This window comes from Dendroctonus ponderosae, unplaced genomic scaffold (assembly GCF_020466585.1).
Source record: "Dendroctonus ponderosae isolate FM_Combo_2020 unplaced genomic scaffold, Dpon_F_20191213v2 Dpon_F_20191213_113, whole genome shotgun sequence".
NCBI lineage: Eukaryota > Metazoa > Arthropoda > Insecta > Coleoptera > Curculionidae > Dendroctonus > Dendroctonus ponderosae.
Genome location: NW_026017244.1, coordinates 16,715 through 33,425, shown reverse-complemented (window position 1 = coordinate 33,425; position 16,711 = coordinate 16,715). Strand labels below are relative to the sequence as shown.

The 16,711-nt window shown below is 36.5% G+C and overlaps 1 protein-coding gene across 1 annotated transcript; it reads right to left on the bottom strand.

The window, feature by feature from the left end:
• Positions 1-1,399: 1,399 nt before the first annotated feature.
• LOC125503036 (protein apterous-like) lies at positions 1,400-11,179 on the bottom strand (the record flags this gene model as incomplete). Its single annotated transcript, XM_048662768.1, has 4 exons — positions 11,135-11,179; positions 4,851-5,004; positions 1,828-2,023; positions 1,400-1,597 (listed from the first exon to the last, which is right to left on the bottom strand). Coding segments are annotated over exons 1-4 (593 nt in total), but the record flags the coding sequence as incomplete, so codon positions are not given.
• Positions 11,180-16,711: the final 5,532 nt, after the last annotated feature.

Below are 16,711 nucleotides of genomic sequence, written 5' to 3'. Positions count from 1 at the left end.
CTAGATTTGTTGTTTSAMGAGAGAAGAKAAGTTGAAGAGAAAAAATTATCACTGYTAGCCCAGAAAGTTGACTGTTTTAAGACATCGTATTTTGTACAAAGGAAAACGCGCGGAATTTTCASSAATTTTGCATTGYTTCAYTTGGCACCCTGTAGAAACTTTACCCGAATCACCAGTTTTTCAGCCGAAAAAGAGTCGCACTAAACTCTTCAAACCGAAACCAAKCGCTCAAGCAACCAAAATTAAACCAAATTTGCCGGTGCAACGTTGATGTTGTTGAGCAGTTTATTTATAGGAGAAACAGAAAACATCTCTACTCAATATAAAATTATACTAAAATTGATTTCTAACGCAGATAAAGAGATTGACGGGCGGAAGTGTGCGTCGTGTAGAACATGGGGTACATGAATTATGTGCCAGCTTAACTTCAAAATAATATCAATATTAATTCAAAGCTGTATGTTGCATATTAAAAGCAAACGAATGAACTAAATTAATTAAGTTGCAAACTAAATCACAAATTGAATATGGAAGAACTTCTTATAAATCCAGCTATTCGAGTGTGGTTTTTGCAAGTTTTCCTGAAATAAACCACGTCTGGGTTATGCATTTATATGCTGATTTTGCACTCAATTGGAAATTACATCTGCTTTTAATCAAAAGAAACGTGCCACGCAACAGTGGCTCTATTTGCATTTCGTCTAGGAGAAAGGAAGATTATTATGATTTTAAGTACGTAAATCTGCAAAACCTACACATTTGGAGATTAATTTATGATAACTTGTCTACAACATTCACGTCTCTAGTCTAAGGCGGTGGTTTAAGACGCAATTATAATTTTGGTCCTTCGAGCCGGAATTTCCAATAAACAGCAAATTCCAACAAGAAAATAGCTGAATTGTATTTAATGATTAATCATGAGCCAGTTCAGGGATAATTATTCCTATGTTATTTTTACACACCGAAGAAAATTCCCAGCGCTTTGCGCCATAGCTGCTGATTCAAAGTAACAAATGGCCGGGATTAAAACGGTACGAAGGTTGTTTTAAGCAATTTCAAAACCTTTCATATCGTAATGCGACTTAATTCGTCTCGACGTGCCGTTAAATATTTAACATGGAACCGAAAAAACAACGAAGCAAACTCGATCTGCCACATGAAACGAATGCTGCTCTCGTTGTAAATCAGGTGAAATTTTTTTCACCAAACGAAAATGTTTAGTTTACACTCGAGGTATTAACTAGGTGATATGGTAATTTCATCAACCAGTTCCGATCTTCGATCAACGAATTTCTAACAAGGTTGTGCTGTTTTTTTGTTGAGGCTTGGGGAGCATTAGCGATGAGCAAAGCAGGACCAAAACTAAGACTAGAAAAAATTCACTAAATGCTTAACTTACATATTGTAATCCTTCTTGCAGTAGATGTTTCCATCGCGGGAAAAACACGTAACATCACCATCCAAAGTATTTCGACACTGACAACACCTCAAGCATTTGGCATGCCATCGCCTTTCCACAGCTTGAAGGTAGTATCGGTCCCTTATTTTATTACCACAACCCGCACAAATTGCAAATCCTCCAATTTCCTCGGCACAACTGAAAGACGAAACATTGACTATTTTACAAGACAAAAAACAGTAAATAGGGTATGAAGCACTGACTGGTTTTGCAATCAACAGTGCCTCCAAAATGATAAGACATCAACTCAAGAGGAAAGAGCTTGCAGGAAAGTATTCAAGGCAAAAAGTGTAACTAAATCAAATTTTCTTGTGCAGCCTCTTCACTTTCCACTTCTGTAAGTATAATTAGGTGTAGATGATTTTTACCTGGATGGTGGAGTCGGAGGCGTGGATGGTGTTGTATCTGGCTCGATTTTAGGAATGTGATGATCAAAAGACGATCCAGGTCTTCGCAGTTCTGGCGGAGTAATCGACTGGACGGGTCTTGATGGGGGGCATGGAGTCGATCTACACGTTTCGTGCAGCTGAGGTCGACAAGTGTCCGAACCGCATGATTGGAGCACTGAAAAACAAGTTGCAACTGAAACTGTCCTAGTTTCGGAAATTTGACCAATTTCAATCACCAAACTGTGCAGGACAAAGTATGGTTTACTGCAGCTCGAAAAGGAGTTGAATTTGAATACGTTTTCCATGCCACAGCCAATTTATGTCATCATTCATCTTCAGCTTCAGAATGAGATTTTTTTGTATATAGTCGATCGCTGTCGTATACTTTGTATCAATGTTGAAACTCCACGTTTCAACAGCGTTGAATGAATCCTTATTTAGTCATCTAGGTATTTAAAGATTGATGGCTCGCTAATGATCTGTAACTCTTTGGAAAACCGGCTTTTTCCACCGCTCGGTATACACCTAGTTTATTAATTAGTCTGTTTGTACTTGGATTGCTACTTTGTGCAAGTGTGACAGTCAGGAAATTGGCAGCTAATTAAATTCGTTTCAAATTTGCAAATGGTTTTGGGCATATTTAGGTAGATGTTTTTTTAAACCACTTCGTTTTCAATCCCGTATTTGAATAATTTATGTTGAATGATGCACTTGGATGTTTGGTTGTAGGTTTTTTACGGGTTTTGAGATTGAATTTTTCCGTGAAACTGGTTAGTTTGGGTAAGTTTGGATGCAAAAATGTGGAATTTTTTCGACTTGTTTTTGCCCAAGTAAATTTAATTAGAAATTCCAAAGCTCTATAGAAAGTGGCAAGATTTTGGAATGTCGTTACTTACAGAATGAAACTGATCAATTATTTCGCCTTGAAGGTCCCGCCTGAAGGGGATTAAGATATTGTCGAGAAAGGAGAATAAAAATGGAAAACATCGTTCTAAATTGGTTCTAAAAAAGTTAATTTCGGAAAAAAATCTATATTTTCCAACATATGTAGATATCTAGATTAGGAAAGCATTTATATAATTTTTCGGAATCGTTTGATTTTCAATTCGTATTTATATTTTGCAACTTTTAGTTTGTTTCTAACTACAGACAGCTTTTTACTCCACTTACTGTGCAAACTTAGTGATTAGCGTCTTTTAAGCTTCGTTTACATTTCGTTTATTTTGCAAGTTGTTCTGTATTTTGTCTTTTCCTGTTGTTCATTCTGCATTTGATCCCTTCAGGTGTTTTTCTCAGTTTATTGCAACTAGTGGATTTTTCGGCCTTGATGCTCAAGGAAAGCTATTGTTGAGAATGAAAGGAAAAAATGTTAATTTCGGCAGCAAAAGTCTGTATTTTCCAACAAAAGACACAGATTAGAAATATTATATTAAACATGAAATTTAATTGTAATATATTTTATTATAATTAATCCCCCAAAGGGCTGGGCACAACTTTGAATTGAAAAACTTTCTATAATGCGATTATTGTGCAGAGCTCTTCGGGTACTACGCTGATTTTTTCGCGAAAATTGATCAATCGTCAGAGTTTAGAGACTTTTTGAGTCCGAAACAGTGTCGTGCCCGAATGGTTCGGCACAACTTCGGCATTAAACACCTTCTCTAATGCCATTGTTGTGTCGAGCTCTTCGGGCACGACACTGATTTTTTCGCAAAAACTGATCAATCGTCAGGTTCAGAGACTTTTTGAGACCGAAACAGTGTCGTGCCCGAATGGTTCGGCACAACTTCGGCATTAAACACGTTTTCTAATGCGATAGTTGTGCCGAAAAATTGATCAATCGGTAGGTTTCAGTGCTCTTGCGTCCCCAACAGACTCGGCACAAGTTCGACATTAAAAAACTTTTTCTAATTCGATTGCTGTACCAAGCTCTTCGGGCACGACACTGATTTTTTCACAAAAATTGATCAATCGTCAGAGTTTCGAGACTTGTGGAGTCCGAAACAGTGTCGTGCCCGAAGGGTTCGGAACAGCTTCGACATTAAACACCTTCCCTAATGCGAGTGTGCATTTTTTTGTGCCGAAAAATTGGCCAATCGGTTGGTTAAAAGTGGTTTTGCGTCCCAAACAGACTCGGCACAACTTCGACATTAAACACTTTTCTTAATGCAGTTATTATGCCGATCTCTTCTGGGACGACACTGATTTGTTCGTAAAAGTTGATCAATTGTCAGGTTTAGAGTGTTTTTGAGTCCGAACAGCGTCGTGTCTGAAGGGTTCGGCACAACTTCGGCATTAAACACTTTTTCCAATGCGATTGTTGTGCCGAGCCCTTCTTGCACGACACTGATTTTTTCGTAAAAGTTGATCAATGGTCAGGTTTACAGTCTTTTTGAGTCCGAAACAGTGTCGTGTCTGAAGGGTACGGCACGACTTTGGCATTAAACACTTTCTCCGATGCGATTGTTGTGCCAATAAAATTATGTAAATTATTATTTGTATATAATTTTTTGACAAAACTGTTCTATTTCAATTTGTATTTATTTCTTAGTAAGTTTTGCTTTACCTCTACTCATAGACAGCTTTTTGCTTTACTTTATTCTCCACTATGTTCTAGTTCTTTTTTCTGCAATTTTTCATATCCAGTTCGTTGTCTTTTCCGATGTTAATTCTGCATTTGATTCCTTCATGCTTTCTTCTCAGTTTCTTGAAACTGGCGACTTTTTTAGCCTTTTAGGTCGTCGCGAAAACATATTTTCCCCGTTAAAATCTCACCAGTTTGTGCTTTCTCTTGCAGAAATATTTCTCGTTATTTTCAAAAAACGGCTGAAATCCTAACGCTTATTTTCACCTTGATAGTTAAATTGTGAATGAGGCAAATGTGTTTTGGAAAAACCTTGTTAGTTTTCATGAAAGGAGGAATTTTCTCTCTGAATATCTTGCATTGTTTTACTTGATTATTAGAAGTATAGTTGATAGTAAAAAACCCTTCATAAGCTCACTTTTATCGGTGTGATTGTTGTTATCCTGGATTCCAGGCGTGCCCTGTGCATCCCCTTGGGGTTCGCCTTTGATGTGGGGTTCGCATGAGGGCAGGTTGGGTGAAAGGTCTCTAGACGGATCGTAAGCTGGGCCAAGGTACTGCTCGTTTTGCCGCTGAAACAATAAAAAAATATATTTTAACACAAAAATATTAGTGCCACTTGCATGAAATCTATACGCGTTGTTTGGTAAGTAAAAGGTTACTCATTAAGCGATTTAACATTCCAGCGACAACCGGTGAAGATTCTGATGACTTATTACCACTGGAATTATGTTAAATAATTCATAGGAAATACCTGGGCAAGTTATTTATGTGAAAACGCTAAAATATCGACTAGTTTTTCAGGCGACTAGTACGGAAAATGGATACGCTTGCCGGATGTTTTTTCCACTTTATTCGTGTATATTGAAAGTTTCCTAAGAAGCGCTTGCGTTTTTTTGGTAGAAAATCGAGTAAGCGCCTTAGGCAGGCGATGCGGATGCAGAAAAACACTATTCAGCGCTTCAGTTTCCATTTAATATTAATAGGTTTTATTTAAGGAAAAAATTCACTGAAGAAGAAAAGCACATGCAGTTGAGGCAAGAATTATTCAGGTGTTTTAAAATGTGGGTCGGCTTTAGAGGCTCCCTTTACCCATTGATCAATTTTCCGACAGAAACAAGAGCTTAGCGTCAAAACGTCGGTGAACCGGCAGCTGAAAATAATAAATTTCGACATTATTTTCGCAAACTAATTTACCATTATGCGGCAATTCAGCAAATACTGACAGCTTAATATAGCGCAACACCGAAGGTAGAATAACAATGCTGTTAAGTGCCGCACGGCCTTTTACTTTTTCTGCTGGGCTTAATCGAGGACAATTGCGAAAGAGCAATCTTCGGCGAGATTGGAAAAAATCTAAGTAATTTCGTCTTGTTTGCATTTTTTCAGCGGCACTTTGAACAACAATTATATCGGGCGATCGCAAATTGTTGTCATTCCTAAGCTGACTTATTAAGACTCATTAGATGCTTTAAGTCTTGGAAAGAACACTGCCAAAACCTGCACTTTTCGCCCCTTTTACTGTTACATAAAACTGGTTCAATTAGGTTCATTGATTGAATAGTTTCCAAATATTCTCTAACCACCTGGATGGATCCAAAGCGGACACAGACATTCAGCTGTCGGCAGCGAACTGAAGGTGTAGCCGACAATTGTCCGTGGTCGTATATTAAGAATTTACGCGGAAATTATCATGACTGGACAACATAAGTTTAAAATCGCAAAATACTACGTTACACTTTCATGTTGCGTGCAAAACGCACCTAAACTCGTCCGGCGCTCACCAACGGCGTCTTGCCGGTTTGAACAACCAAGGGGAAGAAATAATTCAGAAGCTCGGTTGAAAGGACTTCCTTTCGATACTGAAGCGTCGAGCACAAAAATGTTGTTTACGAGCTGAAATAATGAGCTCGCTGGCTAATGCTGAAAACTGGAATATTCCCTCGTATTAATAACAGACAGCTGGGCTGGCCTCATTGCCTATCGTCGGCTAATTATGCTGGGGATGAAAGCAAATGGACTAAAAACCCAAGAAAAATTCCAACTAATCAATAAACTCAATTTCATCCAGCCGCATCTTACTGGTCAACAATCGGCTTCGACCTACTAAATACGTTTGCCGTGAATGAGATAAAAGATTAATTATGACCGGACGAAATGTAACAAGTTTCTCTTGTTCGATGTCAAGCGCCGTGATTGATCTATTCACTAACGCAATAATTTACAGTTTTTGGACGGTTTTACTTTCGTGCAAGTCTGTTAAAAAGCCGAAAAAAAATTGTGTCGTCAAACGATGTCTCGTAAATCGTGACGATACCGGACAGATTTTATTTGGGTGGATGAAGATAACCGTAGCTTTGAGGTAGAACAAAGATTGGCTGGTTTAATAAGAATCTTCAAGAAAACGACAACGTTTCCTACGAATTATCAGCGTCAATGAATGGAGATTCAATTTGGAATCTTATTGCTTCAGCGATCAGAAATATGGCGGGTTCACCAGAAGACAGAGTGAGTCGGTTGAAGATCATTAGTTACAAAAAATCGATTAAAATGGACCAAAACTATCGATTTCTTCGGAAGAAACTCTCAGAAGAAAAGAACTGAAATTTTGAACCAAAAATTTTGAAACACTTAGCTTTTTTGAATAAAGTCGACTTTTATGAATTTTGCGGTCCAAAATCAAAATTTTACATGCGTGTTTCTTCAGGTCAATGGATTGGTTCCGACTTAAGAATCCTTCCAATATGCAAATATAAAGTTTTAAGTCTATAATAACGCGGATATCGTTGGCTAAAGATACCGATTGATCAACAACCGCTTAAAATAGGCAAAAAATGTCGATTATTTTGGATTTGAGGTTTCCGGTGTGTTCATTGCGGTTCTTGCTTGATTTTGCGGAAAATGTTGCAGAATGCGAAGCATTTTGAGGAATTTGAATTTTTTCGGGAAAACCGAGATGCATCCGTTTTTTCGAAAATTTCGAAAAAATTCGAAAAATTCCAAATTTTTGATAAAAAATCAAAATTTCACGTGGGTATTTCTTCAGGTCAATGATTGTTTCCGACCTGAGAACCTTTCTAATGCGCAAATATCGGGTTTTTCGTCCATAATAACGTAGGTATTATTGGTTAAAGCGCGTGATTGATCAAAAACCGCTTAAAATAGGCCAAAAATTTCGTTTGCTTCGGATCTGAATGGTATGTTTTTCACTTACATTTTTCGAAGTTTTAAAATAGACCAAAAGTTTCGATTATTTGTGATCTGAAGCTTCGAGGGCGTTTTAATCAGYTCGTTRCGTTCCTTGCTTGTTTTCGTTGAAAATGATCCAGAAACCGAAGCATTTTGACGATTTGAGTTTATTTAAATTCCACTTTCAAGACTTAAAAACTTTAGGTTAAAACTAAAATTTTCATATGCGAGTTTTTTTGGTTCAATGGATTGTTYAACCGGCCTAAGAAGCTTTCAAATGTGCAAATTTAATGTTTCGAGTGTTTAATAACGCAAATATCGTTGGTTAAAGATCGTGCCTGATCAAGAACGGCTTAAAACAAATAACGGCTGTCTTTCAATAAGTTAGTTGCATCCCTTGCTTGATGTGGTGGAAAATGATGCACAATTTGAAGCATTTTGGGACATTTGAATTTGTTTTGAAAAAATATACCTCTAGCCCTTAAAAAAATATGGGTAAAAAATCAAAATTTTGCCTGCGGATTTTGTCAGCTCAATAGATTGTCTCCGACCTCAAAAGCTTTCCAATGTGGAAATATAACGTTTTGAGTCTACAATAACGCAAATAACGTTGGTTAAAGATCGTGAATGATCAAGAACCGCTTAAAATAGACAAAAACTTCGATTATTTCGGATCCAAAGTTTCTGGTGTGTTTTTAAATAAGTTCATTGCCTTCCTTGGGCGGCTTTATGGGACGGAAAATGATGCACAATTTGGACCATTTTGAAAGATTTGAATTTTGTTGACAAATTCGACCTCTAAGACTCAAAAAAATTAAGTAAAAAATAAAAATTTTACATGCGATTTTTTTGCAGCTGAATCGATTGTTTTCCACCTAAGGAAAGGTGCAAATATAAAGTTTCGAGTTAAGTAGATTTTAACTAAATTAAAAAATACGCCAAAAATGTAGATAATTTCCGATCTGAAGCTTCTGGTGTGCCTTTCAATAAGTTCATTGCCCCCCTTGCGTGATTTTGTGGAAAATGTTACAGAAATGGAAGCATTTTGAGACATTTAAATTTTTCTGGAAGAATAGACCTCTAACCCTTAAAAAAATATTTCGGATCGGAAGCTTCAAGCGTGTTTTTCAAATTGGTTCGTTGCGTTTCTTGCTTGACTTTGTTGAAAATGATGTATAAGTACTTCAAAGCATTTTTAGAGACTTTAGTTTTTTGAAAAATCGACCTCCAACCCTTTAAAAACTTTGGGAGAAAGATAACAATTTTCACATGCGTCTTTTTCTCCATTTCAATCGATTTCGATGCCCACATAGAAGCTGCTCAAAGTGCATAGCTAAATAAAGTGTTTCAGTCTATAAAAATGGAGATACGGTCGGTCAAAAATCGTAAATATGAGGCGAATTTCGAAATTAATTGACTGGAAATTTTCAAATCGATTGACCAAAAATGATTTTTGGTGTGTGCATCAAAAACTGCCTGAATAGGTACTGAGGAAGATTCTGAGGGCAAACGTGCAGATTTCTGCCACTAACGCTTCATTAAAAAAACATTTGCGCCTGAGAATATGTGCTGCAAATGCAAGCAAAACGTCGGGTTAGACCACCAATCCTGAATCACTTCCAAGCATTTTGTTAAATGAATGAGAACTTTTCCGTGAAGTACCGTCGCTCTATTAGGAAAATTCGAGGCAGTTGCCTCATCTGAATGACTTGTTTGGGGAAACAGATACACATTTGCGTTCGCCGGCAAAATGAACCGGCCATTAAAATTGAAATAAATGTATATAAAGAGCGATCTGAGCCAAAGATCCTGTCACCTGTCGCGTTTCGTAATCGCCGTAAAATGTTTTGTATTCAAGGTGTTTGGCACAGATTTTCATTTGCATAAATTTGTCGAACAGGCGCAACGTCAAAATATCAAAACCCAGATGGAAACGTCCAGATAAGAAAATCCACTTTTTAAAACCGGCGGCATATGAAAGATGTTATTCAAATTTCGCTCTCAAAGATTTTAGTTAATGAAGATTAACGCGTATCTGGGCTATCTGGAAAGCTTTTCTCCGCGATACCGTTTCGATTCATGTTGCGACATTTCAAAACTGATAGATACCTACATGTCGTATATATTTACACTGGGTTTCACATTTACATTTTCGGTCGCCTTCATGGTATGCTAATTGAAAGACTGGTCTAACAGTTCTGCTCGCAGAGAGCTCAAATCCAAGTGAAAAAACTAACCCGAACAACTTAAATTTTCTGATGAAACTGTCCCATAAATAACTGCAACAGAACCACCACATGACACCCAGTTAAATTAACATTGTCCGTAATATCAGTTTAAACAAATTAATTTACATGTATGTAAAGCCCAGGATGGACGATAATAAATTGCTTCTCCTTCCCGCTATGTGGTAAGCAAGCTCTTAAGTGGCTTCAGCAAGCTGCTGATAATACACTTTGTATTAATCGAATGGATCGATCGGTTGTTCCACCCGGTATAAATAGCAGTCCAGGCAAATTATAGGGATTCAGTACAAAGGTAATATTGACAAACATTAAATATTAAACAAGCCTTCAGAAATTCCTCAATCACCATTATTAGCGGGTTATCGTTGATGTCGATGAAGAAAATTGCCTGGGTCTCATTCAATTCGTCCTGGTCACAAAGCCATGAAACGTTAGAATCGATAAAATCTATCAAGATATAAAGAAGAACTGTGTCCCTCTTGCAAATTAAACGCACAAACATTGACGATAACAAATACAACCTTTTGCCACTCAATTCAATGTGTGTAGCAGTTTTTTGTTGAAACTAATGCCATTAAAGCTGGTTATAGAAAAGAGATAAATCATCGAATTCAAGGGCTCGCGAGTTAATTATAGACGCATTTTATTGTGTTTTTCCATTAATTCTAGTTGCAGAAATAGGAAATTAATTTTTATTAGTCGTAATAAGTGCGAGCAAACTTGGAATTGTTCACAGCATAACACATGGAGGGAATCGATAATATGTTATTGATTAAGAATGCAATGCAAAAATCACACTTAATTGAATATTTATTTATGATTTCTTGGCATTAAAGCAGACAAAGTAGATTATTTTTATTTTTTCGAAATATTTGTTGTGCTTTAAGAAGTGTTTGGATTCTCAAAACTTTTGTATACATTATGCATTTCATCCCAATTCACAGCATTTTTGTTGCTTCATGAGTTTAAACTTTTGCTTTTGTTGTAACTTTCGTTCCAATGCTTTTTGATTGGAGAATTTGAAAAAATCGCGTTTTTGCTCATGGTAACCTCATGTTCCTTCCCTTCACGTGCTGGAATCAGAATATCCGAAAAAGATTATCAGTTTGAGTAGGTATGAATCCTAGACTTTTTGTATAAATTGTGCATTTTGTTTTGAAATTGCTGTATTTTTGATACATCGTTACTTCAAATATCTGCTTTTCTGATGACATCAATTGCAATACTTTTATTTGGTTCATATTTAAAAAATCTCATTTTAGCCCACAGTAGCCTGATCCTCTTGGTCCTTTTTTTCGCCTGTTGGAATCATCTTTTCAATTTCGCACTTATATTTACCTATTCGTTTCGCCTTTGTTTAATTCCGATTTAATTATTTTAAATATTTAATAGCCATCATTGGGTCCGATTCGAACTGCTAAAAGCAGACAAACTTTGGATATCTGCACTAAACGATTATCAGTTTCAATTGTGATTTCATAGATGTTTGGATTCTAGAAATGTTTGTATAAACTATGCACTTTGTTCGCAAATTATACTATTTTTGTTGAGTCATCAGTCTAAACTTTCACGCTTCCTACAAGATCAACTACGATAATTTTGATTGGTTAATATTGAAGAAATCGCATTTGAATCCATAGCAGTCTCATCCTCCTGCACGTTTCTCTCACACTTGTATTTAATTATTTCGCGTTTGTTCCGTTCAGGTTTTTACGGACATAATATAATTATTTTAGATCAAAAACTGCCAAATTTTACGCCGATTACTGCTTAAACGGAATCGGATGGAAATTTATATCCGGAAAATTGGCTTTCAAGATAATGTGAAAACTAAAATTGTTCGTTCAAACGTTTTTCGGAACGTAAAGTTGAATATTTGTTATTTTTTTATATTCTGAAATCGGCAGATTAATTGAATGAAGCGGACGCAAATACGAATTTCCTCGTAACAAATTACCCAACATTTCCACCGAAAAAAAAGCCTTTGCATCCCCTTTAAAATGCTCATTATGTTTTTTATATGAGCTTTTTTGAGAATTGCACTGATCTTATTTTATGGATTTTAAGTAGTCAATTTACACCCATATTAGTCCTTCTTCATATTTTTATTACCACCACATTCCGTTGGAATCAGAAACCGCGTTAAGCGTTGTTAATCTTAGATGTTTTAATTTGCAAAGAAAAACCTTAAATTTGCTTAAAAAATTAAATAAAATGTGTTTAAATTATGAAAATTTCATTTTTCTGAAGATTGTCCCAATTTTTGACTGCCAGTTTCCCATTTCTTTGAAAAATCGTTGCCTGATTGAAAAATGTTTATAAGACTGAGAAACCACTGACACCATAAAGAATAATTTGTAATAATAGTAAATTGAAAATAAACAGTTATAATCCGATCAAGAACCGACAGAACTAAGACGTTCCCTACTTAGGATTTTAATGGACAAACCTGCCCACAGAACCCAAAATCTCTATATGCTCCAAAAGAGAGCATTTTCCAAACCTCATGGGCAAAATAAATGAAAATTTGCTGATGCAGTAAAGCTGAAGCGTTTACCCAATAATACTAAATCCTTTCGGGCAACACGTCCGATATTCCTGTCGGCTTTTTCAACTTGCTGAACATTTCTACAAACTAATTTCAATTATCCGCACTTACTTAAGCCTAACTACTTTCCAGACCATAAAAATTAACTAGCATCGAGTCACGTGCGTAACGCAGCGTTTAATTATTGACGCCAGACTATTGTTTATTTAGAACAGAGAATAGGGAATGCCAGCATGCAAAAAACGTGTAAGGCTTATATGGTGTTAAATTGGCTGGCTAACATCGAAGAACCGGCGTAAATGTGTGCTGTATGGTTCAATAAATCAGGCATCGTTAGAGCTTCACTCCAGAATTGCCCGGAATGTAGATAATCTATCTGATGCAGTTTATTATTTTTAGTGAATTGATGCCTAACGAGCATTTCCTTTAAGCAAAATTAACAGTTAGCTAAAAGCAAATCAAAGAACATTTCTGGAGCTAAATATGAGCCAGTTTCAATATTTGATTAACGTTCGCATAAATAGCATATTGCACACTGTATGTGCAGATTAAACACAATCCATGCCATCGATTCAACCTGCCAGAACCCAAACACGTCTAAGTAGCTCGCAAGTAGAAAACCATTACAAAACAGTTTAAAGTTCTGCTATATAAATGCAAAAATACGACAGCCGTTGCATAATCCGCAGGAACGGACAACAAAAAGCCCACTTCGCTGTTGTAAAGCTAAAGTATAGTTCAAACAATCTGATTTCGAAACCCGTTAAACGTTTCCTTAGTTCTTGAGTCAACAGATTCATACAGCACATGGCACGAGCACCTCATTTTTTCCTAGTTCTTCATCTTGAGAAGATCAGCGCATTGCCCGGTTGTTAATTTAATATTTTGCGCTTTATTGAAACAGCTCGACCAGAAAATATATAATTAAGCTATCTGGTTGGATGTAGTTGTTCTCGAGAAAATTGTTTGCGGTTGCTTATTTTTTTTATTTGCTTCTAAAACTGTAACTTGATATACAAATAAAGGAGCAAGAAACATTTTTCATTTAGAAATTATTTTTTATCACACCCCACGAAAATGCATGAAATTAAGAACCGCATTTGGCCCATATTAGCTCCATCCTACTCGCGCTAAGTAGAAAGTGATGCTCATCCAACCTGCGCGGTTAAATATAATCAAAAACATCAAACTTTTGTCTGAAATTTCAGCAGCACAAAAAAGGCGATTTTTTTATGCAAAAAACGACCAAAAAATGCACTGAATGAGAACTACATCCCCGGAATAATTTGTGTTTTAAATAGTAAATTGAAGATGTTTGGCAGAGGAGCACAACGAATTAATCGCTCTTTTAATGAATTTTCACACCAACATTTACTTTGATTTTTTTTCTAATTTCTTGTTTTGATCTTCTTCTTTTGTCTTTGTTGAAAATCCCTTTAGCAAATGACACCATTCTAAAATTCCAAATATTCTGTTTTCATCGCGTGTTTATCCAATTTCTTTTGAAGTTATCCGCTTTTCAACGCATGTGGAAACGCAAACAGCAAATAGCGATTTTTTCTACATTTTTTCCGATATTTTAAAAAATATGCAAATCGTAACAATTCTATTAACCCTTCTAACCAATATGAGCTTTGTCCCAGGAAATCCATAATTCTTCCTTCATTCTGTTCTTCATCTGGTTGGTTGTTCCAAAGAAAATTATTTGCCGTTGGTTAGTTGTTTTTGCTTCAAAGACTTGTTGGGCAAATTCAAAAGATTAATTTTCATTGTTTCAAAAACACGCCAGCTTTACGCATAAAATTCGAGAAAATATAGTCAAAAACGGGAAACTTTTTTAGCAGCAGAATAAAAAATTGCGAATATCTGATGCACAAACGAACCACAAAAATGCAATGAATGAAAAACAATAAATAGCCGTAATAATTTGTATTTTAAATTATAAATTGAAGATGTTCGGCAAGAACCACAACGATTGCGCGACTCTTTTGATGATGTTTCACAACCAAATTTACTTATGTTTGGTCAATGTTTTTTCTAATTGGCAATAATTTCGGTAACAATTTAGTTTAGTTTGAACCCTCTAGTGATTTTCACTTCTTTCTTTGAGTTTGTGTTGCTTTCAGTTTTGGGAAATTCCAATATTCTGTTTGGAGATTTTTATTTACATTCGTTCCTCACTTCGCAACTTGCTTTCAAAGATATTGTGAGTCGAAAATCCGTTGGTTGGGTTTATCGTACTCATCCTGTACATTGTTGGAACCTGGACGAAAGAAATATATGCACTCACGCTACGAAGTCGGCTTCTTTATAATGTCAATAAATAAGATAAAAAAAATGGGAGCAAAATGTCGCGCGGCATGAGGCAACGTTACTCGCTAGTTATTAACCGATAAAAAATGTTTCGTAACGGACGATTTTTAATAAAATATGCGTACATTTTTAATACGACATTAATATTCGCCGCTTATCTCGTACATTTTTTAATGCTGCCTTTCTTGTCCGCATTATCTGCTGCCTTCAAAGTTCGTTAAGCCTTGACTGACTTGGGTTTTAGGTATTGGTCAACTTTTTTTCAGCAGATGGTTCAAACGACCAAACAATTGTTTAAACATGTTTTCACATCGAAGCTGGCAAGTTTTGCAATGCTTTTCGGGGGAGTTTCTTGCAAAACGGCGGATTCTCTTCAATGACGGCCTAAAAGCTTGACAAAATCTAACCAATCCTAGAGAAGCTTCATTCCTCCAACTCCAAGATTATGGGGTAATTTAAACGTTTTCCAACTTAACAACAACAGCAAAAATTGCAAACGCGAGTGTAATTCTTGAACTTTTTTTGCGGAAAACCCAATTTTTCACTCGACTCCCAGAATTTTAAACAGAAGCAAATTGTCATAAACACCCGTAATTTTTGAGAACCTGTTGCGAACCTTCACAGTGAAACCACCAATTTGAGGCTTGTAATCAACATCCATTGCCCATCAGCAGTTATGATTCTGGTGTAAATCAATATCAGGGCTGGGAGGCAAAAGTTCCATCACTTTCTCAAAAAGTGCCGATTTCCTGTTTGGCAAGCCCCAATCACAGGCAGATTAAAACCTAAATGCTAAGGCAAAATAAAACTGGGTTTCCACGCCAAACCTGCAATATTGTTTTTGCCTTCCGAAGAAATAATTTACACTCCACTTTTACAGTTTCGCTAAATAAGCTCTTTGCAACGCATATAAAAATACTTAATCACGCACTGTGGCGTGTTTTGTGTATGTCTTGGATTATCATAATAATGCGAAAGGTAAAAAAACGCTGAATCGAATCAAGGGAACTCATTGAAGGAATGGTTTCAACGTGTTGATTAGTCGGATGTACTAATCTGCCATGTTCGTTTAATGTTGATCATGTCGAATATGAAATGAGCTGTTTTCGTTATGGGTTTTTACATCAATTTCTTCGACTTGTTGCCCATTTTGTACAGTTCTTTTTGGTTGTTGGATGCATCTTGATGTTATCGACAGGGAAATTAACAACGGAACATTTTAAAGACGCCTGGTTTATGCTTCCATAGCTGGAGAAGCATTAAATGCGAGAATTACAGATGCAGACAAGCATGCGAAAATTTGGCTGGAATTCTCCTACTTTATGCTTCCATGAACTGGAATTTTCGATTGCTCTAATGCTGGTAAAAATGTTGCATGAACATACCAAAAATGACCGGTAGATTCTTCACAGACTTTGTCATCTTTCAGCTGATGGTTTGTGTTTTGAGTGTTAAAAACTCAAAATTGAGGAATACGTTCACAAGGCTGACTTGCACCTAAAGGGGCGACCTATTTATTAACAAATAAGCTCTCAAAATGATGTTTTAGAATTTAAGCCCTTTCTATGGGAATGTAACTCTATTCTACAAGTGCAGCATTTTCTGAGAATGTAAGTTGAGGGATTTTTTATGGTGCAATAGTCAAATGGACACCGATAAATCAAATGGGCAAAGCCGATTTCCGTTGGCAACATGAGCCCGATTATGCCACACAGATCGAAAGATCATTCAAGACAATATTTTGTGCTGTTAGGTCACGACCCCATTGGTACTCCAAGTGCCCCTTTTGCCCCCCGGGGGGCACACTCGCCCTGACAGCTATCAGTCTCACGACTGCACGACTCTTCGGCTGGCCAGCACTCATTACGTGCTTATGAAACGACAGTGGTACCGCCGTTCGTGTTTGTTTAAGGCTCACAGTACAATTATGGTACCCAGTCAAATGGGGAATGGATACAGTGTGATCCAATCCAATGCAAAAAA